Source organism: Pempheris klunzingeri, chromosome 16 (assembly GCF_042242105.1).
Source record: "Pempheris klunzingeri isolate RE-2024b chromosome 16, fPemKlu1.hap1, whole genome shotgun sequence".
NCBI classification, from domain to species: domain Eukaryota; kingdom Metazoa; phylum Chordata; class Actinopteri; order Acropomatiformes; family Pempheridae; genus Pempheris; species Pempheris klunzingeri.
In genome coordinates, this window is record NC_092027.1 from 22,038,460 (window position 1) to 22,057,859 (window position 19,400).

Sequence of the window (19,400 nt, forward strand, 5' to 3'; positions counted from 1 at the left end):
GACTGGAGCGCTGCTTCCTCCCGCTGCAGCCGGACTGTGAGACGCGCCGATGAGACCGTGTGAGTGGTTGTGATCCCTCTGTGTCCACGCGCTGAGTAGGAGTGGTCACTGTGGGAGGGGTCGCGCGCTGCGGGGACAGGGGCGTGCAGTCAGCTGTGCCCCAGCAGATACCCCCCCTCCATCCCTCCTCCTCCTCCTCCTCTCTCTCTCTCTCTCTCTGTCTCTCTCTGTCAGAGAAAGCTTCCCAGAGGAGGCAGACACTCAGGCCAGAATTTGGGTGATTCGTGACACTTGGAAAAAGAGAAAAACACAGAGACAGGAGGAGCAACGCCCACCGATTAGAGTCTGGAGTGTGTGGACACATAAAATGTGGAGCCCTCAAAATACGAGCAGTTCGTGACACGTATGGTTAAGTCAGAGGCCCCCGCACGACGAGGGAAAACACGTGTATTCTTTTCTTTTTCCTTTTTCTTTTTTTTTTTTTTGGTCTAGATCAGCTCAAACCGATGAGCAGACAGTGCGGGAGAGGAGCTTTGGAGCTTTGGAGGTTTGGATGTGCGCGACGGAGCATGAGTGCCACTGCGGGCGCAGAGCGCGCTGAAGCCTTTTATCATCAATTGTCTTTCTTCCTGCTCTAAAGTGTCTCCTCTCTCTCTTCCACGCGTCCTAAAAAAAAAAACCAGACACATATTTGGGGGAAACTTGTTTGCGATGGAACCTGTTGGCGCTGATTGGAGTATTTTTTTTCTTCCTCTAACGAGGGGCTGAGTGGATCCAGGAGCAGAGCAGCTGGAGGGGAAATAAGGCTGTAAAATGTTTGATCATCTGCGCTCAGTGAGAGTCACATCTCCCAACTTGATGATCCTCTGCGATACTCTGTGACCCCCCCCCCACCCCCAACCCCCCCAGTCTTATCGACGACTCAGCACATTTCCCGATGAGGATGTCCGCTGTTTGCGAGGAAGATTTAAGGATTTTGCAAGAATGGGATATTTGTGTGTGTGAGGAATGGCTGCTAAAAATAGCCTGCATGCTGATGAGGCTACAATGAACAGGTTGGTGTTCGGCTGAAACTTATGATGCTCAGTTGTAGGACATTTTAAATCCCATCACAGACAAAGTGAGAGGGAAGCATCAAAGAAAAGCTCTGCCAGCCGTCATTTATTTATCTGGAGGAATTAATTCAGACCAGTATAGTTCACTTGAGGGGAAAAGAGACCAACAGGCGATCTTGGAAGCAGCTTGTTGATGGCACTGCGCACCGGGAGGACTTGGTTTGGGCAGGTCTTGCGCAGGGTCTTTCGGCTGCAGGGCTCCTGGTCCAGGCGATCGAGCAGTCTCTTGTGTCTCTCCGCAAACCAGGAGCAGGATCTGGGGGTCTGTCAGCGGGATCACTACAAGGCGGGGGATTTCCAGCGCTGCTCCGACTCCGGCGTCCACCGCGGCCACAGTCACCGGAGCGCACCTTTCTGCGCCTCCGCCTCCAGGCGCTGTCCACACGGCTTTCCCCTCGCTCGCTGCGCCTTCCCGGGGAATCCGAGGGGACATGAGCCCCTCGGTCGCCGGTTCCTGTTGGCCATGAAGCGGCAAAACGTGCGGACCTTGTCCCTGATCATTTGCACGTTTACATACCTGCTCGTCGGGGCCGCCGTCTTTGACGCCCTGGAGTCCGACTTCGAGATGCGGGAAAAAGAGCAGCTGGAAGCCGAGGAGAAGCGTCTCCAGGGGAAATATAACATCAGCGAGGATGATTACCGCAAACTGGAGACCATCATCATGGAGGCAGAGCCCCACAGAGCCGGGGTGCAGTGGAAATTCGCAGGGTCATTTTACTTTGCCATCACGGTTATAACCACCATAGGTAAGTCTCAGTGTGTAAAACATTTATAACCGAGCCCCCCCACCCCCCACCCTCCTCCTCCTTAAACCATTACAGGTGCCTCTGTGTGCTATCACTGCTGCGCAACAGGACGCTTCAGTGTGTGGACAGTTACAGGTTCAGGAAAAGCCAACAAAACGGCCTTTGGGGCAGCAGATCTGACGGAGGCACATGTTGAGATTTCAGGGCTGACACCAGCAGTCCGCCCTGATCTCTGGCGCTCACATCGTGCCGCCAGTCTCGAGATAAAGTTTTCAAGCAACACGTTGCGGTGCTCACGTGCTGCTCCAAAGGGAGCTGCACTGCTTTGCGGTCAAGCAGCACGAGGGTGTCTGGGTTCATACTGGTAAAAAAAAAAAAAAAGAAAAAAAGAAAAGCACCTGTAGGCCGAGTGAGAGTGAGGAGTGACGTAGATGGCTGCTAAAACACACACACACACACACACACACACACACACACACACACACACACACACACACACATCTCCTCTCCTTCGTGCAGCTGCAGGACATGATTCAACTTTGACGGTGCGTCACCGCGGTGCGGCTCCAAGCGCGGCGGAGAGTGAGGAGTTCAGGGCGCGAGACGTGCTCAGGGTGTTTGTCGGAAGCTTTTAGAAGACGTGGAGCTGCGCAGGAGGACGAGGAGGCTCGTGGTGCTGGAGGGACAGCTCCTCCGAGATCAGCCGCAGGCGGGACGAGAGTTGAGCAACTGAAACCAGGCTGCCACCTGCGCTGATCCCGGCTCAGTTTTGTAACATGACATGTAACATTTTACTGTTTATTCTTCGGGTTGGACTGACAACAGCCACATACAAGTGACCGCAGAGCAAGTGGGTGTAGATGAAAATAAGATCATGAGAGCTGGTGGCCATGAAAGCTAAGAATATTCACCCCAGTGAGGGCAAATGAATCCACTTTTCATTCATGTTTTCGCCCCCCTCCCCCCCTAAAAGGAAACACTGATTACATCACTTTGACGCCACTTATTATGATGCATTTGCGTCATATAGATTTATTCTAAGCAGCGGCGGGGGGGTGCACAGAATGTGTCTCCACACTCAAACCACACTCTCCCTGCGTTTTAATCACCACAACACTGGATGAAGCTTAAGTGAATTGAGTCCGAGTTAATTGAATTAGTTCAAATGTGCGTGGCACTATTACCACAAACAAGTTCAAATCCAACCTTTTCAAGCAGCAGGTAGGAGTTTAGATTGTTGGAAGCGTTCAGGACGAACTTCCCCTCTCCGCAGAGGTCACAGAGACCCGCTTTCTCCATTATGGGAGTCAGATTCTGTTATTCAAGATGAGGACTTTTAGCTGTGGGGGAACTAATGCACCAGGCCTGTCCTCCAGTTTGCCAGGCAACACTTAAAAGGGACGACTGCACAGAGCAGCGAAGGTGGATCCGCTGTTGTTTCTAGGCTACAGCAACGAGAGCCATTGTAATATTCATGTTGTGTGAAGTGGTTACATTTGCTGCAGCGGGCTGCGTCTCCTCTGTAGGAAAACAGGCTGCTTTTACGCACCATCATACTCTTAACACAAGTAAGAAAAGTGCAGGGGACATTTCCTGCAAAGCGTACCTCTGTGGAGAAGCAGGCACACACACAGGACAGGGCAGGACAGGAATGATTTCATGACAGTAACTTCTTTTATTGGGTTGTAGCAGGCTGCAAAAAAAAAAAAAGAAAAAAGAAAAAGGAAGAGAACAAAACTACTCTGGCAGAACAAGTGATTTTTCTTGCTGATTGCGAGAAATTCATTTAATTGCTCGGAGGTCCAAATGACACTGCTGTTAGAAACACGAGCACACCTCGAAAGTACTGAAGACACGATTAAGATTATTGCTTGTAAAACTTCAGTGGAACTGTGTGATCGTGATATGAGCATAATGTGCTATGATTTTACGACATTTTAGAAATATAAATCAGAAAATTAGATCTTGAAGGGGTTGTTTTACATCAGCTTGATTGCTGAAAATGTCATTTTGCATATATTTGATCCTCACATAGATTTATCCTAAATATTATATTCTTATTATATATCTTTCACTGAGGATCATGAAAACCTTATCTTATCTTATCTTATCTTATCTTATCTTCATCAGCTGATCTTACTAACAAGTTCTGTCTGCATATCCAAAGCACACAATAAAAACACAATCAGTGATCCACACTGTTGCAGCAGGTGTTATTTCATTACAATAAATGTTCTAGTTTATTGTGACACGAGCCGACTTACACTCCACTGCTGTTGTAGATGAAGCACTAAATACGTATCAAACCATGACTGAAAATAGTCCCAACAAACGCACCCCCCCCCCCTCTCCTGTGAGTAAACTACAGCTGATTTAGAAAGTCATTTAGACCATCTTGAAAATGAAACTATGCATCTGTGACTGGTTTTCAAAGACTTACGTCTTCAGCAGGAACAAATGGCAAAACACTGGTTGGGGAAGTACAAGAAGGTACCCAGAGATGAACGAGCACGTTGTTGGTTCTTGGAGTTGTTGACAATAACCAAAGTACAGAATATTACCAGGGTTATGTTTCTTACCATATCACCTCGTGTGATGTAGGAGCAAAGATCAGCACCATGTCCAAACATTTTTTTTTTATATATAAAAAGGAGCTAAAAATGGACAAAATAGGCATCAGGTGATGTTTTGGCTGGTACGCCATGCTCAGCAGTCTGTGATATTACTGCAGGTTTGGGACCGATGGAATTCTCTTGATGCCTCAGACCGTGAAGGCAAGACAATGACAGGAAAGTGTCTAGATGTCAGTTTGATATCTTTTTCTGTGATTTGCCCGACTATTCAGGCTTCATAAGGCAGACCCATTTCAGCTGGCACTCCAAGCAGGTTAAATCCAAAGCTAAGAATTATTTGCAGGTAGTATTTGAACCAGTCATCCATGTCTTTAGGCAGTGGAGATGAGTTGGATATGATGAGTTCACTCGACATTTGGAAGTCCGTACTCAAACATACCAGCATGAGATTTATCGCTTCATCCTCTCACCTGTTAATGCCTTAGCAGGACATTTTCCTCTGAGAAATAATGAAGCTAGATTCATTCTTCTGTACTGAATCAACAGATTTTCAAATTATTATTTCACCAAAGTAAAAGAACTGAACGTAGCTTTGTGTGAAATGAAACTCTGCAGCAAAGATAAGGAAACAATTTGGACTGTGTCAACTATGAGCTGTTTGTGGAACTTAATTAAATTTATCATGTGGAGAGATGTTTATTAAGATATGTGTTGCTCGAGCACTCGCTGCTCAGTTTGTACATTTACAGCAGAATAAATCACAAAACATGCCGAGTACCCCGAAGAGGCGTAACAGTGCAGCTCACCACAGGCCTGTGGGATACACACTGGCCCATCCAGTCACTCCACAGCTCAGAAGCTGCCATTTAAAAGATCATCTTTCTAATAATGATGCAGCATTCTGCATCATTATCAAGTGCACATCCCGATGTATTAGCAGGATGAGATAAATGTAGTATTAGAGCTGAAAATAAGTGAGTGGAGAAACAGAACAGAGATGTTTTCATGCAGAGCGAGAGAGGTCACCGAACAGTTTGATGGCTGCAGTGTGTTGGACAGCGTTCTCCTTCGCCACCATCACAGCACCAAATTAAGGAATCATCTTTTTTTTCAGTTTCTCACCCATCTGTTTCTCACCCCCCTGTACTTATTATATACATGTAGGTTTGTTGGCATCACAGCAACAGCACTCAGCTCTTTCTCACACTCCTTATTATCTTCCTGCATTGCAGTACTTTCCCTTGTTATCATTATCACAGATAAGAATAAAAAAAATCTTATTTTCACAAAATAAAACTTAGTTAGGACAAGAAAGTGACAAAAATACAATGTAAAAGGACATGTAGTAAAGTCAATTTCTGCTGGAGTGGTCCCTTCAGGGATTAATAAGTAATATTAATGACAAAAGTTGTCCTATTATATGTAACTTTAATAGTAACAGTTGTTGTAGTAATAGTGGCAGTAGTAATAACAGTAGTAGTGATAGCTGTATTAGAAGTAGTAACACTAACAGCAGTAGTAGTACCTGTACTAGTGGCAGTAGCAATAGAAGAGGTACTGGCCAGGAGAGCAGTAGTAATATCATTAGTACTAACAGCTGCAGTAGTTTTACTAGTGGCAGCAGCCGCAGTAATACAAAGAGTAGCATTATTCATAGTAATAATAGTAGTAGAAAAAGTAATATACTGTTTCAGACAAAAAGTCAAGAAATAAAGGAAACCAACTTCAGTAGTTTTCACAGTTCTATTTCAAACATACATGAAATATTACAACACTATGTATGTCACTAACAAAACACATAATCACAATACTGGAATCAAAACATCACTATTTGAATAGTCCAGCCTCGTCTTCTTTTTCAGGCTATTAGACAAAGTTAGCTATATCTAAAAAAAAATTTCATGGAAACTTTAAACCCTTAAATCATCATAGAATGCACCAAACTAAATCAGCTAACAGGACTCACTTCCTCCTCTCCCAAATCACACAGCTCACACGACTTGTTTTGCTCCTGAATATTTTTGAATCTGCCTCAATGCCTGGATGTTTCTTTTCAGATGTGAATAAAAGCTTATTTGTTGCAACACAAATGATTCCTGCACATTTACAACATATCAGCCTCCTTAAAGACTCAATGAGCTTCCATCAATAACAGCAGCAACAGCAGCAGCGGCAGCAGCAAAGGCAATTTGAACCAAAATTCTTGTCTTTGAATGTGTGTCAGGCAGACACAGTATAATCCCAATGACGTTAGAAAATCAGTAGATGTAAGACTAGCACACCTATTCATGGAGGATTAAAACATCTGTAATGTACAGCTGGAGGTCCTGCCTGCTTTGTTGAAAATAGGCTAAACAGTAGAATCTCTAGTTTTATGGAACTTGTGGTAATCCATTATCAGATGCTCATCATCATTATGATCATACTACCATAGAGCGTGTGAGCTTAAGAAAAAAAAAGCCAAAAGTCTGGAGCCCAGCTGTGATATTGTTAGCACATGTCAGACCAGCTGTCTTGAGCTGCCCATTTCGGTCACTGTCATGACGCTGTAAGCCCCCCCCCCACACAGCAAACCCCCTATCCAGACTGACCCTGTAACTTGACTGTATTTATTTCCCTGACTAATTGCACCAAATGTGACACTTAGTGATGACAGCATGTGGTGAGCGCAAGGTGGTCTCACCCTCAATGCAACTCTGCTCCGAGGGAGAAAAGCAGCCACAGCATGAAGTAGTGCGTGTATAAACCTCCCTTTCTCGCTGTGTTCAGCTGCTCATGTTGCCGGGAGACTAGAGACAGCTTAAAAGGTGAAAGTCATCTCTGCTAAATGTCTGGAAATATCAACATGTTTATGTACAGTTCAAAGGCAGTTTAGGGGATGACTGATTTTGTAAGACAAGCCGTATTTCTGAACTAGGACTATAATTGTGCTAAAAGTCTTGTGTGAATGACTGTGAAAGAAAACTACTCAGTGTTTTCTGTTTTGACTTGCTAGAGAAGACGGCTTCTGAAACAGACCAAATCATCAGCAAAAAACTTGAGGAACCCAGAGGAATGAAATGTAATCAGGGTGAACAGCACTTTAACTCCAGATTAAATGGCAGATAAAGACGTAATTGCTTTTTAATTAAGTATATTTGCTACAAACAACTATTAAATGAAAATGTGTTCCAAAAATAAAAACCAAGCTGCAGATTTTACAGGCCGTTGCGGCTTGAATCTTCATCACTTTGTTCATGAATGTCAAAACTTGCCAATGTGTCTTTCAGTAAAAGGCTAATGCCAGACAAATGAAATGGTACAAAGAAGGAAAATCCAAAACTGTCACACTATTGAACACAATGTTCGAATGACAAGTGAGCTCTGGGAGTGAGAAGACGCCACAACAATGAGCCTTTTCACCTTTTTGTATTAGGAAATCCTGACAATGTCAGAAACAAATAAAAGTAGCATTTTGGTTTTAACATTTTTTTTCATCAGAACAGGCTGAAACATAACTTCTGACATATGATGGGCTAATTAACTTGCAGCCACTCTAGCAAACTTTTCCCTATTTGCACGTCCAATAGACACAAAGCAAACATTAGCATTCATTTGGATTCGTGTTTCTGGCCACCAAAGTACAATATTCATTCTCATGTTGGCTCTGTTTTGGTCTCCACCACCAGTGGAGTCAGTATAGCTTTCTAAAAGCTCCACGCTCTTCAGCACCTAGTTCCTAATCTTCTGTCTGCAATTTGTTTTTCGGCAGGTAGCCTCGTAGGCATCGTGTATCAGTATTTTTTTTTCTTGTTGTTGCTGAAAATAGCTGCCTGCTGCTGCTGCTGGAGTTTAGGTTGATGAGAGTGCAGACCGTGGCCTGGAGAACCAAAACAATGAGCTAAAATGCTGAAAACACTGAATAGCTGACCTGTAGAGGGGACCTGATGATAATCACCTGTGGATTTATGAACCCTTTCAGATTACACATATTATTCTTATGCAATGTTGACATAAGGATTTTGATCAGTGCAGCTTTAATGCAATACATAGTGATCATGGCATTTTTCAGGCTAAATAAATGTTAGTGTCTACAATCACAAGTTATTAAGGAAATCCCAGATACATTTTTCAAACATCAAGGTGACACTACGTTCACATGAGTCAGCGCATGATTATTTACATAATAGTAGAGTCAAATGCTTCTGTTTGTAGTGCTATCCTCTCAGATAAATGAATCACCTGTCCTCTCTAATGAAACCGCTTTGTGAAGATGAGTCAGATGCCGTGTCTTTGTCGGCCTGTTGTGCCAGTCATAGTTTCCATTACGCTGTACAGCAACTGCCACTTAACACCACATCTTTCTGCAGGATTTCTTGACTTGCACTCACACTCTATATCCAGTTTATGTGCCGGAAGGTCAATAAAAGAGAGTTCATTATGAACCAACCCATTCAAAGAATTATAGAATACAAGGCTTTTATAAATGATGTAGCTGGAGGCAAGACGGTATGTAAACTGTGACTTGCAGCTGATTTTAATTACAGATGATACAGTAAGTCTTACTTCAAGAAAAACATCATGTCTGTTTGTTTTCTTTATGTATCATGTTGTATAAGACTTTATTCGTGAATTCTACAAAATAAATAGGCACGCAACGGCACAGGAAAGCACTTTATGTGTGATACAGATGCAATAACAGAGGCATATTTGACTCAAGCAAGGAAATAATAAGGTGCATGTGAGGGTTAGGGTACTGAAATGTTTTCAGCGGCCCATTTGCATACAATAGACGCGCTCTGTAATTTGTCTGATACTACAAACAGGTCAAAGGCTGCTAAAAGCAGCACTTTGCTCAGCTGTCATCCTATGGATGATAACACACACTGTAATCTTGACAGGGATTGTTTGGTGGGGTCCTGAAGATGTGAAGCGTGCAGACAGTGATTGCTGTGTGTGAAAGTGAGTGTGCGTGTGAGCATGAGTAAGGTGGGCTCGGTTTAAGGGAACACACAGATTGTCTATTTACGTTGCATCTTGACAAGAACTGATTGGAGAGCTGGATGTGCAATGTCATTTTGAACAAGGACAATTTCCCCCTTTGCTTTCCTGGCAGGCGGCAGAGTTCCTTCAAAGAGAACCTGTTGATGGTTCTCCAGCTGTGGTGGTGCCCTTGCCTCACTGGAACATCAAAAAGAAGGGTCAATAAGCCCGTTTGCTCATCCAAATTTTCTTGATGACATATGGTCTGTGATACCGTGGGTTTCCCACTACTTAGTATGGATTATGTAAATCTCCATCAAGGACACAGGACTTCATGACTTCCTTTCTTAAGCAGCATATTTTAAATCCGGGTGATTTGCTCATTCATAATGCATGACACTGAGCCCTGAGTCTCATGAAAGGTTTGTTTGTTTGTTTGTTTATTTATTTATTAATTCATTAATTCATTCATTGCAAAATGCGGTTATTCTTCAAGGATTACTTGAACTTGAAATGACAAAAGAACTCAGTTACTTTTTGTGGCACTGAGCAATGCAGATCGTTTTTTGAGATACCAATATCTGGGATGTAAGCCTCCACCCTAATACAGTGGAGGTGAATGGAATATAATTTGTGGCGCTCGCAGCATTAAAAACATTTAAAAAGAGATTGGCACTAACACGTCTGCACCCATTACTCTGGACATTAATACGGGTTCAAATTTTCAATTCATTTTCAATTTATTTTTTTTTTATTGGTGTATCGAGTCAAAAATCCCTTTACCTCTATTTTATTGGAGGGGAAGCATAACTTTCAGAGAATGATGTCTCATGAGTTCATCACACAAAACTGAACGTATCTGCATTGCTATATATTACTAAAGGTGATAAGTTATATAATAACATATGTTTTTGTCATTGCTCTGGAGATGGCCAATGTTAGTTTACCACTTTGATCCAGACTGAACTATTATAGACTGAGATAAAAGCTTATGTGGATATTCGTGATCCCCAGAGGAAGAATCTTTGTAACTTGATTCCCTGACCTTTTCTCTAGTGCCACCATGAGGTTGGGATTTTTGTTTATAACAGAATATACGTATTTAATAGCTATCAATGAAACTTAGTATAGATATGATCATTCTGTTTTTGAACTAGTGCCATCATCAAATAAAGTACAGTACAGCTCGGCTGTATTAGCATGCTAACATGCTAAACATGGTGAACACGGTAAACCTGGAATCATTATCATGTTAACGTTGTAACTGTGGGCATGGCTGCACGCTGACATGAACATTCTGCTCAAAGCTCCACTGTGGACAGCTTCACAGGGCTACTGTGGCAGACTCCTCTCGTTACCATATCATAGTCTTTGTGCAAATGAATTTCGGTAATAGTACCAGTGCTAATTCTAGAAAATTAGAAATAACAATAACCTCACTGGGCCGTGGAATCTTGTAGGTCCCTTCATTTGCAAGCTTATTTATGACCTCATACAAAGAGATTTGGTTTGAAATCATGAGCTCGCAAAGGTTAAAATAATAAAGCTATCAGCATTTCCCCCAGGAGGCTAAATACCCCGGCATAACCTTTACATTAGTGCTTGTATCTGGATTTGCAAACATATAAAATGTAATTATCGTTTACAGTTTTTCGTTTCCAACACTGATTAAAACAACAAGTAAGACTATTTGCTGAATAAGTGAAGATTCCTCTGTTGTTATCCCCTCGACACTTGTGTTATACTACCTGGACATATCCAGCTGGATCTCATCAATGATTAATGGAGTGCTCTGGTTCTGTTTCCATGTACCTGCTTTGTGAGATCAAACCTGTGCTGACAATTAACATCTTGCTCTTGGCGGTCTGTGCGATTCTTTATGATTCTGGATGAATCTTTACTTACCTTTCCTCTTCAAACAAGAGAGATGTTAATATACCGTCTGACTGTTGCTTGTCGAAAAATGATTCAAGGCGTTCACCCCAGTTGCACTTGGTAGCCAGTAGATTATTTTCACTTTGCTGTAGTGTCCTACCGGGAGCTTGATGGAGGTCTCCACACAGATCGATGGGAATGGGTTCCTGTGGTGCTGATGCTCTCTGTGGGAGTCTCTGGCTCTGGAGCCGGCTGGTCTATTTTCACTTCTCAGAGGGTAAACTGTGCTCACAAGGTCCCTCCACACAGCACAATTTTCCCCTGTGGCTTTATCCTAAAAAAAAAAAAAACTTAAAATGAGATATTCTAGGCCAGAAGCAAGATATAAAGTAGTATGTCCAACTATCCTCACTAAATTTGAATTTGTCCAATACTTTGGTTTGTGACCAAATAAAAATACGTTTTGCCATAATTTGTTCCAACAACAACCACACTAATGATAATAATAACTTTTTACTCATCAAGTTAATTAACCTGATTAAACAGATCAACCTTATATAAGGAAGGGAAAACAATGCTGATCTATGATCCAAAGTGTCCGTTTTGAACATCCATCACAGTTTTTCCAGACTGACTTCCTGGTTCAACTTTGACATGTCATATTCTCAATAGTTGTCTGCAGCTTTTCCTGTGCAGTGAGGGATCATCACAGACATGTCAGGTGCAGTTACTTTAGGTTTTAATGCAAGATTCAAAAGTTGTATTTGTTTCATGCCTATGATATATGCAGTCCTGTGCAGGAGGCGCTCTGTATGAATAAGATATAGAAAGAAGAAGTACATTTATGAAGAGTGCAATTCCTGTGTGATGTAAGTATTAAAATGCAGAGCATGTAGGTAATAGGTGGTGTGTCATGATATGTATAATCTAGCTAAACTATGAAACTATGAAAATAAGACCAAATCTAAATCTAAATGTAAACTTCACATTCAGGCTTGAGCCACAAAAAAGAATTGCAAGTACAAATACAAGTCAGACAGCTGCTGACTGGCATGTGAAAATGTTCAACCAACATAAGCCAAGATAAGCCTCACCGCTCACCTGGACATCCTGGGGACCCCTTGAAGGTTCTGTATCTAACTCCTCACCTTTAGGCAGAATGTGCATTCCTAAATCTTGCTGTACTCCCCTCAAGTCAGACTGATTCCTGGCTCAACACTTGTCAGTCATCTCATAGAGCTATCTACCTCGAAACAGCAACAAGCCCGAGGCACAGGTAAGCAGTATCTATAGGACTGCAACAAGAGATGAAGCAACAGACAGAAAATGTAGGTAATCTGAAATACACGGGCTGAATAATTTGACACGTCGAACACGTGTGGCATATTTAGCTTGACTGGACTGTTCTGCTCATACTGCTTTCCTCCACTGTTGTTAGTACTACTTCTCTGCTCTGTGCCACAGATCCCATCCATCACAGCAATGTCAGTGGCTTGTGGCCCGACCCTGTCGAGTGGCTTCTCCTCTGTGTGAGGAGAGGAGCCCCTACCATATAGACAAATGTGTTCAAATGCCGACAGGCCACAGCTGGAGGCTCCTTCTCACCCTCAGAGTTTCTCAGAGGATTCAAGTGGTGGCAACTGGCTGTTCCACTCCAGCACAGATGAAGCAGAGGAGAGCTGCGAGCACAGCGGGCTCATCCAAGCTCAAGTGGGCCAGTGCGAGTTTAGAGTGGGGTTGGTGAGCAGTTGCTTGATGAACCGTAGTGCCTCTTTGTAGTCGGGGGACGGGTGTGAGGGGAAGCGCCTGCTCCAGGTGGTGTCCTTCTTAAGCAACTGGCAGAGACGAAACATGTTGGCAAAACACTGGGGGAGAAAATGGAGGTAGACTTTGGCAGGAGAGAAGAGGATAGACGCAGACATTTTTAATAGATAAAAGGGTTTGCTGTGGTATATTGGAAGGAAAACAAACAAGGTTTTACTGCCCTGTCACATATCTATAAGGGATTAGCATGGTGACTAAGCAGCTCTAATGTCTAGCGTTCAAAACCTCAGTCCTTGTTTAAATTGCTTTGGGTTGCCAATAAATGTCAAAATACAAGAATAACGTAGGACGTGTTATTCAATTCACCTGCCTCATCAGCTCTGACAAATGTGTGCAGCGAACCCCTGCGCTTTGAAGTTAATAAAACAAGCACACCTTTCACCATCCAACCAACAGGCTGCAGTACACTGATTACGTTATATCATTAAACGTAGACCTCGATGTGCAAGTTACTGTATCTAACATGACTCTCGTGACTTTTCCTGAAAATAAAAATAACATGAAGGACATTCGCTTCACAGGGGTCCGCTTATTAATTAGTCATATATATTAATGCAGTTATTTCCCTGAAAAATTGATATGCGATCTTTAATGTTGTTTAATACATGAGATAAGAAGCTTAATGGATTTTATTACAACATGAGATGAAATGAACCAAAAAGATGAGTATTAGTTTATTAGTTTATTAGATAGATATGAGGGACTCTAGTATGTGAGAGTTGACATTTTAGGCCCCACATATACTGTCCTCGCTAGTGCACCAAATGCATATTAATCCATGGCTGAAAATAGATCCTGACAAATGCACTATTTCCTCCTAAAAAAAAGTTTTAAGAAAATAACATTTTCTTAAAACTAAAGCGGCCAGCTAAGAAAATTATTTTGCCTTTTTAGAAACATGGAACTATATAATTGTTGTGTTTTTAAGGAACAGTTTGATATTTTTGGAAATACTCTTGCTGATAGATGAGAAAATCGACACCACTTTCCTCACTGCGTACAAGGCAGGAGATGATTAGATTAGTTTAGTGTCATCATAGCTGGAAGCAGAGTGGAAAAAAAAACAGGAATCGTAGGGGTCATGATGTCACATGCGGGCTGGCCTCTTTTCCACTAACTTCTGTAACTCAATCAATCTCTCATTCAGGATGTCTGTCAGCCATCTTTCTGAAAAGCTGAAGTTCCTGAGGTTTACCTTCCATATCATCGGACAGATCAGCGTCCACTACAGCACTTACTGTGGAAGTTGAAACCTTTGTGATTCTAGCAAAGTAAAACAATAATTACTTTGTGAAATAAAGTGCTTACTTTATTTTAGTTTGGATTCCTCCTTATCCATAATATTCACCAACACTATCGTTGTCATTTTCCCAGATTTTGAACAGTATTTTCTGCTGTTTAAAGAGTAGACAGCATTTGCTGTCTGAGTTAACTTGACTCACCCATGGGCTCAGCTCTGTGTTTGAGCCGTCAAGTTTAGCCAGTGAAGATACAAAGCTTATGGGAAATGGTGTTTATGAAAGGCTGCTAAAAAAGAAACATTGAAAACATGACATTAGACAAAAAAAACCCAAACTAAATAAAACATTGTCTTTATCGAGTTTGAACCACAACATACCGAGTAAGGAAATGTTCCAAACCTTTTATGTTATAGAACATATTACAAAATTGTTCATAGGACTTTGAATGAGATTTGGAACCTCTGCTTCTATTTTGGCTCCCTATATCTGAGTGTATTCTTTAACTTTGAGGAGAGTAGGACTGTTTCCCCTTCCTCCACCCTTAATGCTAAGCTAAGATAACCACCGCAGGCAGATATGACAGTGGGATGGATGTTGTTATCAAACAGTTGGCAACAAAGCGAATAAGCACATTTTGACAAATGTCAAACTACTTTACTTTACTTTACTTTACTTAAAGGCTTCAGTAGCAACACATGGGCTTGGATGCGAGGTCAGAAATGATTTAGAGACAGACTAATGCATTGTTGCTTTTGGTCTCTTCATCAGATTTGCTGACAATAAGAAAATATAAAAATAGCACCATGCTTAAAGTATCTTACACTGTGAATATATATATATATAGCGTGTTCTTTCAGTGCTAAAGACCTTTGAAATGTATCACCTGAATCTAACAGATTCAAGTGGGCACTGCAACACAAGTTCTGACATTTACTTCATGTCATTCTTTGGCTGCTCGTTGCATTTTGATCCACTCTGGCCGCCCCGGGCTGTGAGTCAGCACGACACAGTACCCAGCTGCCAAACTTCTGGGTGATCCTCCTTACAGTTCAGGCATAACACAGACCTGCTATAACCTGCTGTTATTATATGTTCATGCGCTGTGCTCCCGGAATCACACGTTCTGCTCATTTTCCTCTCTGACATGCCATACCCTTAAAGAGCCAGCGTGTCTTATGTAATTTCTCAGTGGGTACATTAAGAGTGATGACCAATGCTACTCCATCACTACCACCTGCTGTTAATTCTCTCCGGCTGGACCCTGACAATCATCTTCCCTCTGTAGCTCTGCACTGTAATGCACTCCCACACGGTCTTATCACAACCATTTTATTCCATCTGTAGAAAGAGTGGGAGTGTGTGGTCTCCTGTATGAGTTATTGCCACGGAACAGCAGCATGAAATCAGCGTCGGCGGCTTGTGCACAGTGTGTGGTACACTAGCGTTTTTGATACACAAGTAGTGTCTCTGATGCTAAATGCAGTACCCCCGGAGGGTGGAAAACAAATACAGTGTGATAGCACAGTGACAGTACAATTACATAGGTTTGGAAAAAACAAATAAAGCAGCGGCATGAGGGCTGAAATTCTCAAAGCATCACCCTCATGTCTCATGGCATCTTGTTCCTAATCGTATGATTAATAATTCAGGGTAAATGACAGGAATACAACATGCACCTGAATTATTAGCACATGAAACACAATATGCAACATGTGCTTTTTGAGACTGCTCAAGATGTGTGATTACCGCAACATTATGGATGCAGGTGCTCACTTTGTGCAAAGTAATCACGATATATATGATGATTTATGTGCATAAAGAGCTTAATTTGTATCGTAAATGCTGTTCTGCTGCCGAATGAATTGCTATGACGAGCGTTGTGAAGTATACTGACCAAAGTAAGGTGGAATACAGGAAGGCCAGTTTGCAGTCTCTTCTGTTTGGCTGTCTTCAGTCCTCAGAGGCCATGTGACAAACAAGCTGTTGCATGGAGCCAAGAGGCGACTGACTGACCATTAGTGAAGGCTGCCCGGCTGCTGCAGGTCAACATAATCACAGACCTGCTGGGACTAACATCACATGTCTCCGCTCTGCAAAAAAATACCAGAGACATCAGTGTGAGATGACCTTCTGACTACAGCAAAACACATCCCTGTTACAAGTCTGTTGGCAGAGAGGTAGCAGGGCGCACCAGGCCAAGTGGTGTCAGTTTCTCTGAAAGGTGATTTTAGTGAGAACAGCGTGAGTGCCTGTTGCTTAGCAGCACTCAATGGCTGTATTTCCCGACGCCAGGCAATGAGCTTCATTAGGTGAAGCCTAACAGGGGATATAGAGTGACACCTGGGAAAACTCAGAGTCCTGCCAGGAGCAGCCTGCAGGATGTGTATTAGACGTGACTTTAAATATCTGAAGAAATGTAATGATTGCGCATCAGAAGGACTGTGATGACTACGCTGGGCTATGGCTGCTGCAGAAGGCATCCAGTGTAATGTTCTCCACAGACGTTTAATTGGCATTTTATAGGAAGCACAAGGAGATAATACTTTGCAGTTAATAACAGTTATCAACACTGAGCAGAGCTGCTGCTGTTACTCTGTTCCAGGTTCCCCTGATTCTCCACTTCGTCTTGTAGAGTATAATGCTAACATTAATGTTGCTTGAAGCAAATTTGGTGGGGTTTGTATCTCTATCAACAGAGCAGGAGAGAAAAAAAGAGCAATATTAATCATTTTATATTTCGCACTTACATAACCACCATAAAATCACTTAACAGATGTCAACAGTTGTGACTTCTGAGGTCAAGAAGCCACTGACGCATACACCGGACCTCCCAAATTAAAATGAAAAAAAGGCTATATAAAGGAAATAAATTGATGTGAAAGGGTTTGTTCATGGTGATGAATCATTCCCAGACTCTGCAGATTCTTCCTCAGCAGGTTAGCCTCTTTCAGCTTATTATTTTGGTTCGACAACTAAACTTCTTTCACTGCTGTTTTCAGTGAAAAAACTCAACCCCATTGTACGCTACCTGCCCAGCACGAAACAGCACACAGACAAATGTGTCAACTAACTGGTGACCACAGTGGAGTATTTAGCAGCTAAAGCGACACATACTTTCCTTGGAGGTTGGTAGAGACCAAAAACAGAGCTGAAAAAAGACTAAATATTGGATCTACGTTTACCAGTTGGCCAGAAAACACAGCTCCAAATGAATGCTAATGCTAATTCATCTCTTTGCAAACAAGCTTATCATATACAGCATATTCATCAATTTTATTATGTTAATAATGACTATAAATGTACATAGTCTTCCTTCTTGCATACCACACCACCAACCCCTCACCATTCGTAAAGAAAACATATACATCTCTACACATACATTTTACAGAAAGTCTTAGTTCTGTCTGTTTACATTTGTTAAATAGCAGGCTGAGTTGCAGCCGTGCTGATAATCTTGCAAATATCTGAGCATGACTGCATGTAGTCTATGTGCATGCACTAAGCAGAAGTGACCACAAATTGAGTTTCAAGCTGTTAAATCAGGTACAAACTGTGTAATGTAACATGCTGTAGAACCTCGTTCTTCAGCGATAAAGCAGGATTCTAAGTGGCTCTGGCCCCATAATTGTCAGCTAAGAACCAGTAAGCTTCCCCTGCACGGCACTAATTACTGGCCTTTACATTATTGACAGTCCATCGACATTCCCTTGAGTGTTTATCGGTGAAATAACTTTAAAGTTGGAGTGGCTGTTTCTGAAAAAAGATTTTTCTTTTCATTTCTTCCGTCTGAGTAATCTGGGAGCACTCTCTCTGCTAAATGTCATTCCAGAAGGTAATGTGTTTTGCTCTAAATGGAGAGGATCCAATTGGAAAATGGATGGAGCCCAGAAACCATATGGTTAGTTATGGCATTTTATCAAGCCCGGTGAACTAAATACTTAATGGACAAAACTGGTCACCATTTGGGTCTCATTTACATAGATTTGACCATCATTTTCAGTGGTTATTATAATATTGCACTCACCAAAGTAATTACTGAGATCTGAGAACACAGCCAAGCAGCTGCAACAGTAGGTCAAGAAGGACGAGAATGGTTAGCCAGACAAACAGGATAGCCAGATGATCTAAACCACCTGTTTTGGAGTTAAAACCAAGTCTTGGTAATGACTTCTCATTGCTCGACCAAAGTTGGCCTGTAAATTTCGAACAAACCAAACAAGTTGGGGAATATTTTTATCCTTATCGTTGGAAAACCTTTAAAATTGTCTGATTGTTGGACAGCTTGCGTTTCTCGTCCTGTCTGACTTCTCTCCCAGACAAGGTCACGATCAGTTTTTGACATGTTACTTGAAAAATGTGATCAGTTACTCATTACATACTAGTCACTAAAAATATTAACAGTACGCACTGTTCAACAGCAAATACTCAACTGCTTTACTAGTTACTTTTGCTGCTCAGCACAGCTCCAACAAAGATGCCTTTAAACAACACCAAAGCTGCCACAACCACACATTGGTTAATGTGTATTTAACACATGTTGTGTTGGCAAGAAATTCATGATGGAATCGTACTGACTGCTGTAGTTTGATTTAAAAATAGACTCCTGTTAATACCTGTCAGTATTCATCATTGCTTTGCATTGCATTGACTTCTCAAGGTCATTTCTTATTTCTGCTACTATCACGATGTAACTTGCACATGAGTTGAGAGATTTTTATTTATTTACTGTAAAAAGGTATCAACACATGGAATCAGCACGGTTATCGTAGTAAAGTAAAACACTTGTTGTTCTTCAGTGTACTGGGAAAGTCTGATGTCTAATGCAAATACTACATTTTGATTTGTAGTACCTTACACAGCTCATTACTGAAAATGGCAATGAGTACTAAGACTTGATGCCAAAATTACATATATAAGACTCAAGCACTAGTAATTTGACCCGACGCTTTAAAGCTGCATCTGACTGGGCACTGATGAATGAAGTTTGAACGCTCAGTTAATTCTCATAACACAAATCTGATTGACATGTCGTTTGTCGTTTGACATGTCGAATGAATGGGGTTA

The 19,400-nt window shown here is 42.0% G+C and overlaps 1 protein-coding gene across 1 annotated transcript in view; it reads left to right on the forward strand.

The window, feature by feature from the left end:
• Nucleotides 1-1,248: 1,248 nt before the first annotated feature.
• kcnk9 (potassium channel, subfamily K, member 9) overlaps nt 1,249-19,400 on the forward strand; it is a 32,289-nt gene continuing 14,137 nt past the window's right edge. The window contains exon 1 of the mRNA XM_070846966.1: nt 1,249-1,861. Within this exon, the coding sequence (XP_070703067.1) occupies nt 1,249-1,861 (613 nt within the window). The remainder of the gene's footprint in view (nt 1,862-19,400) is intronic.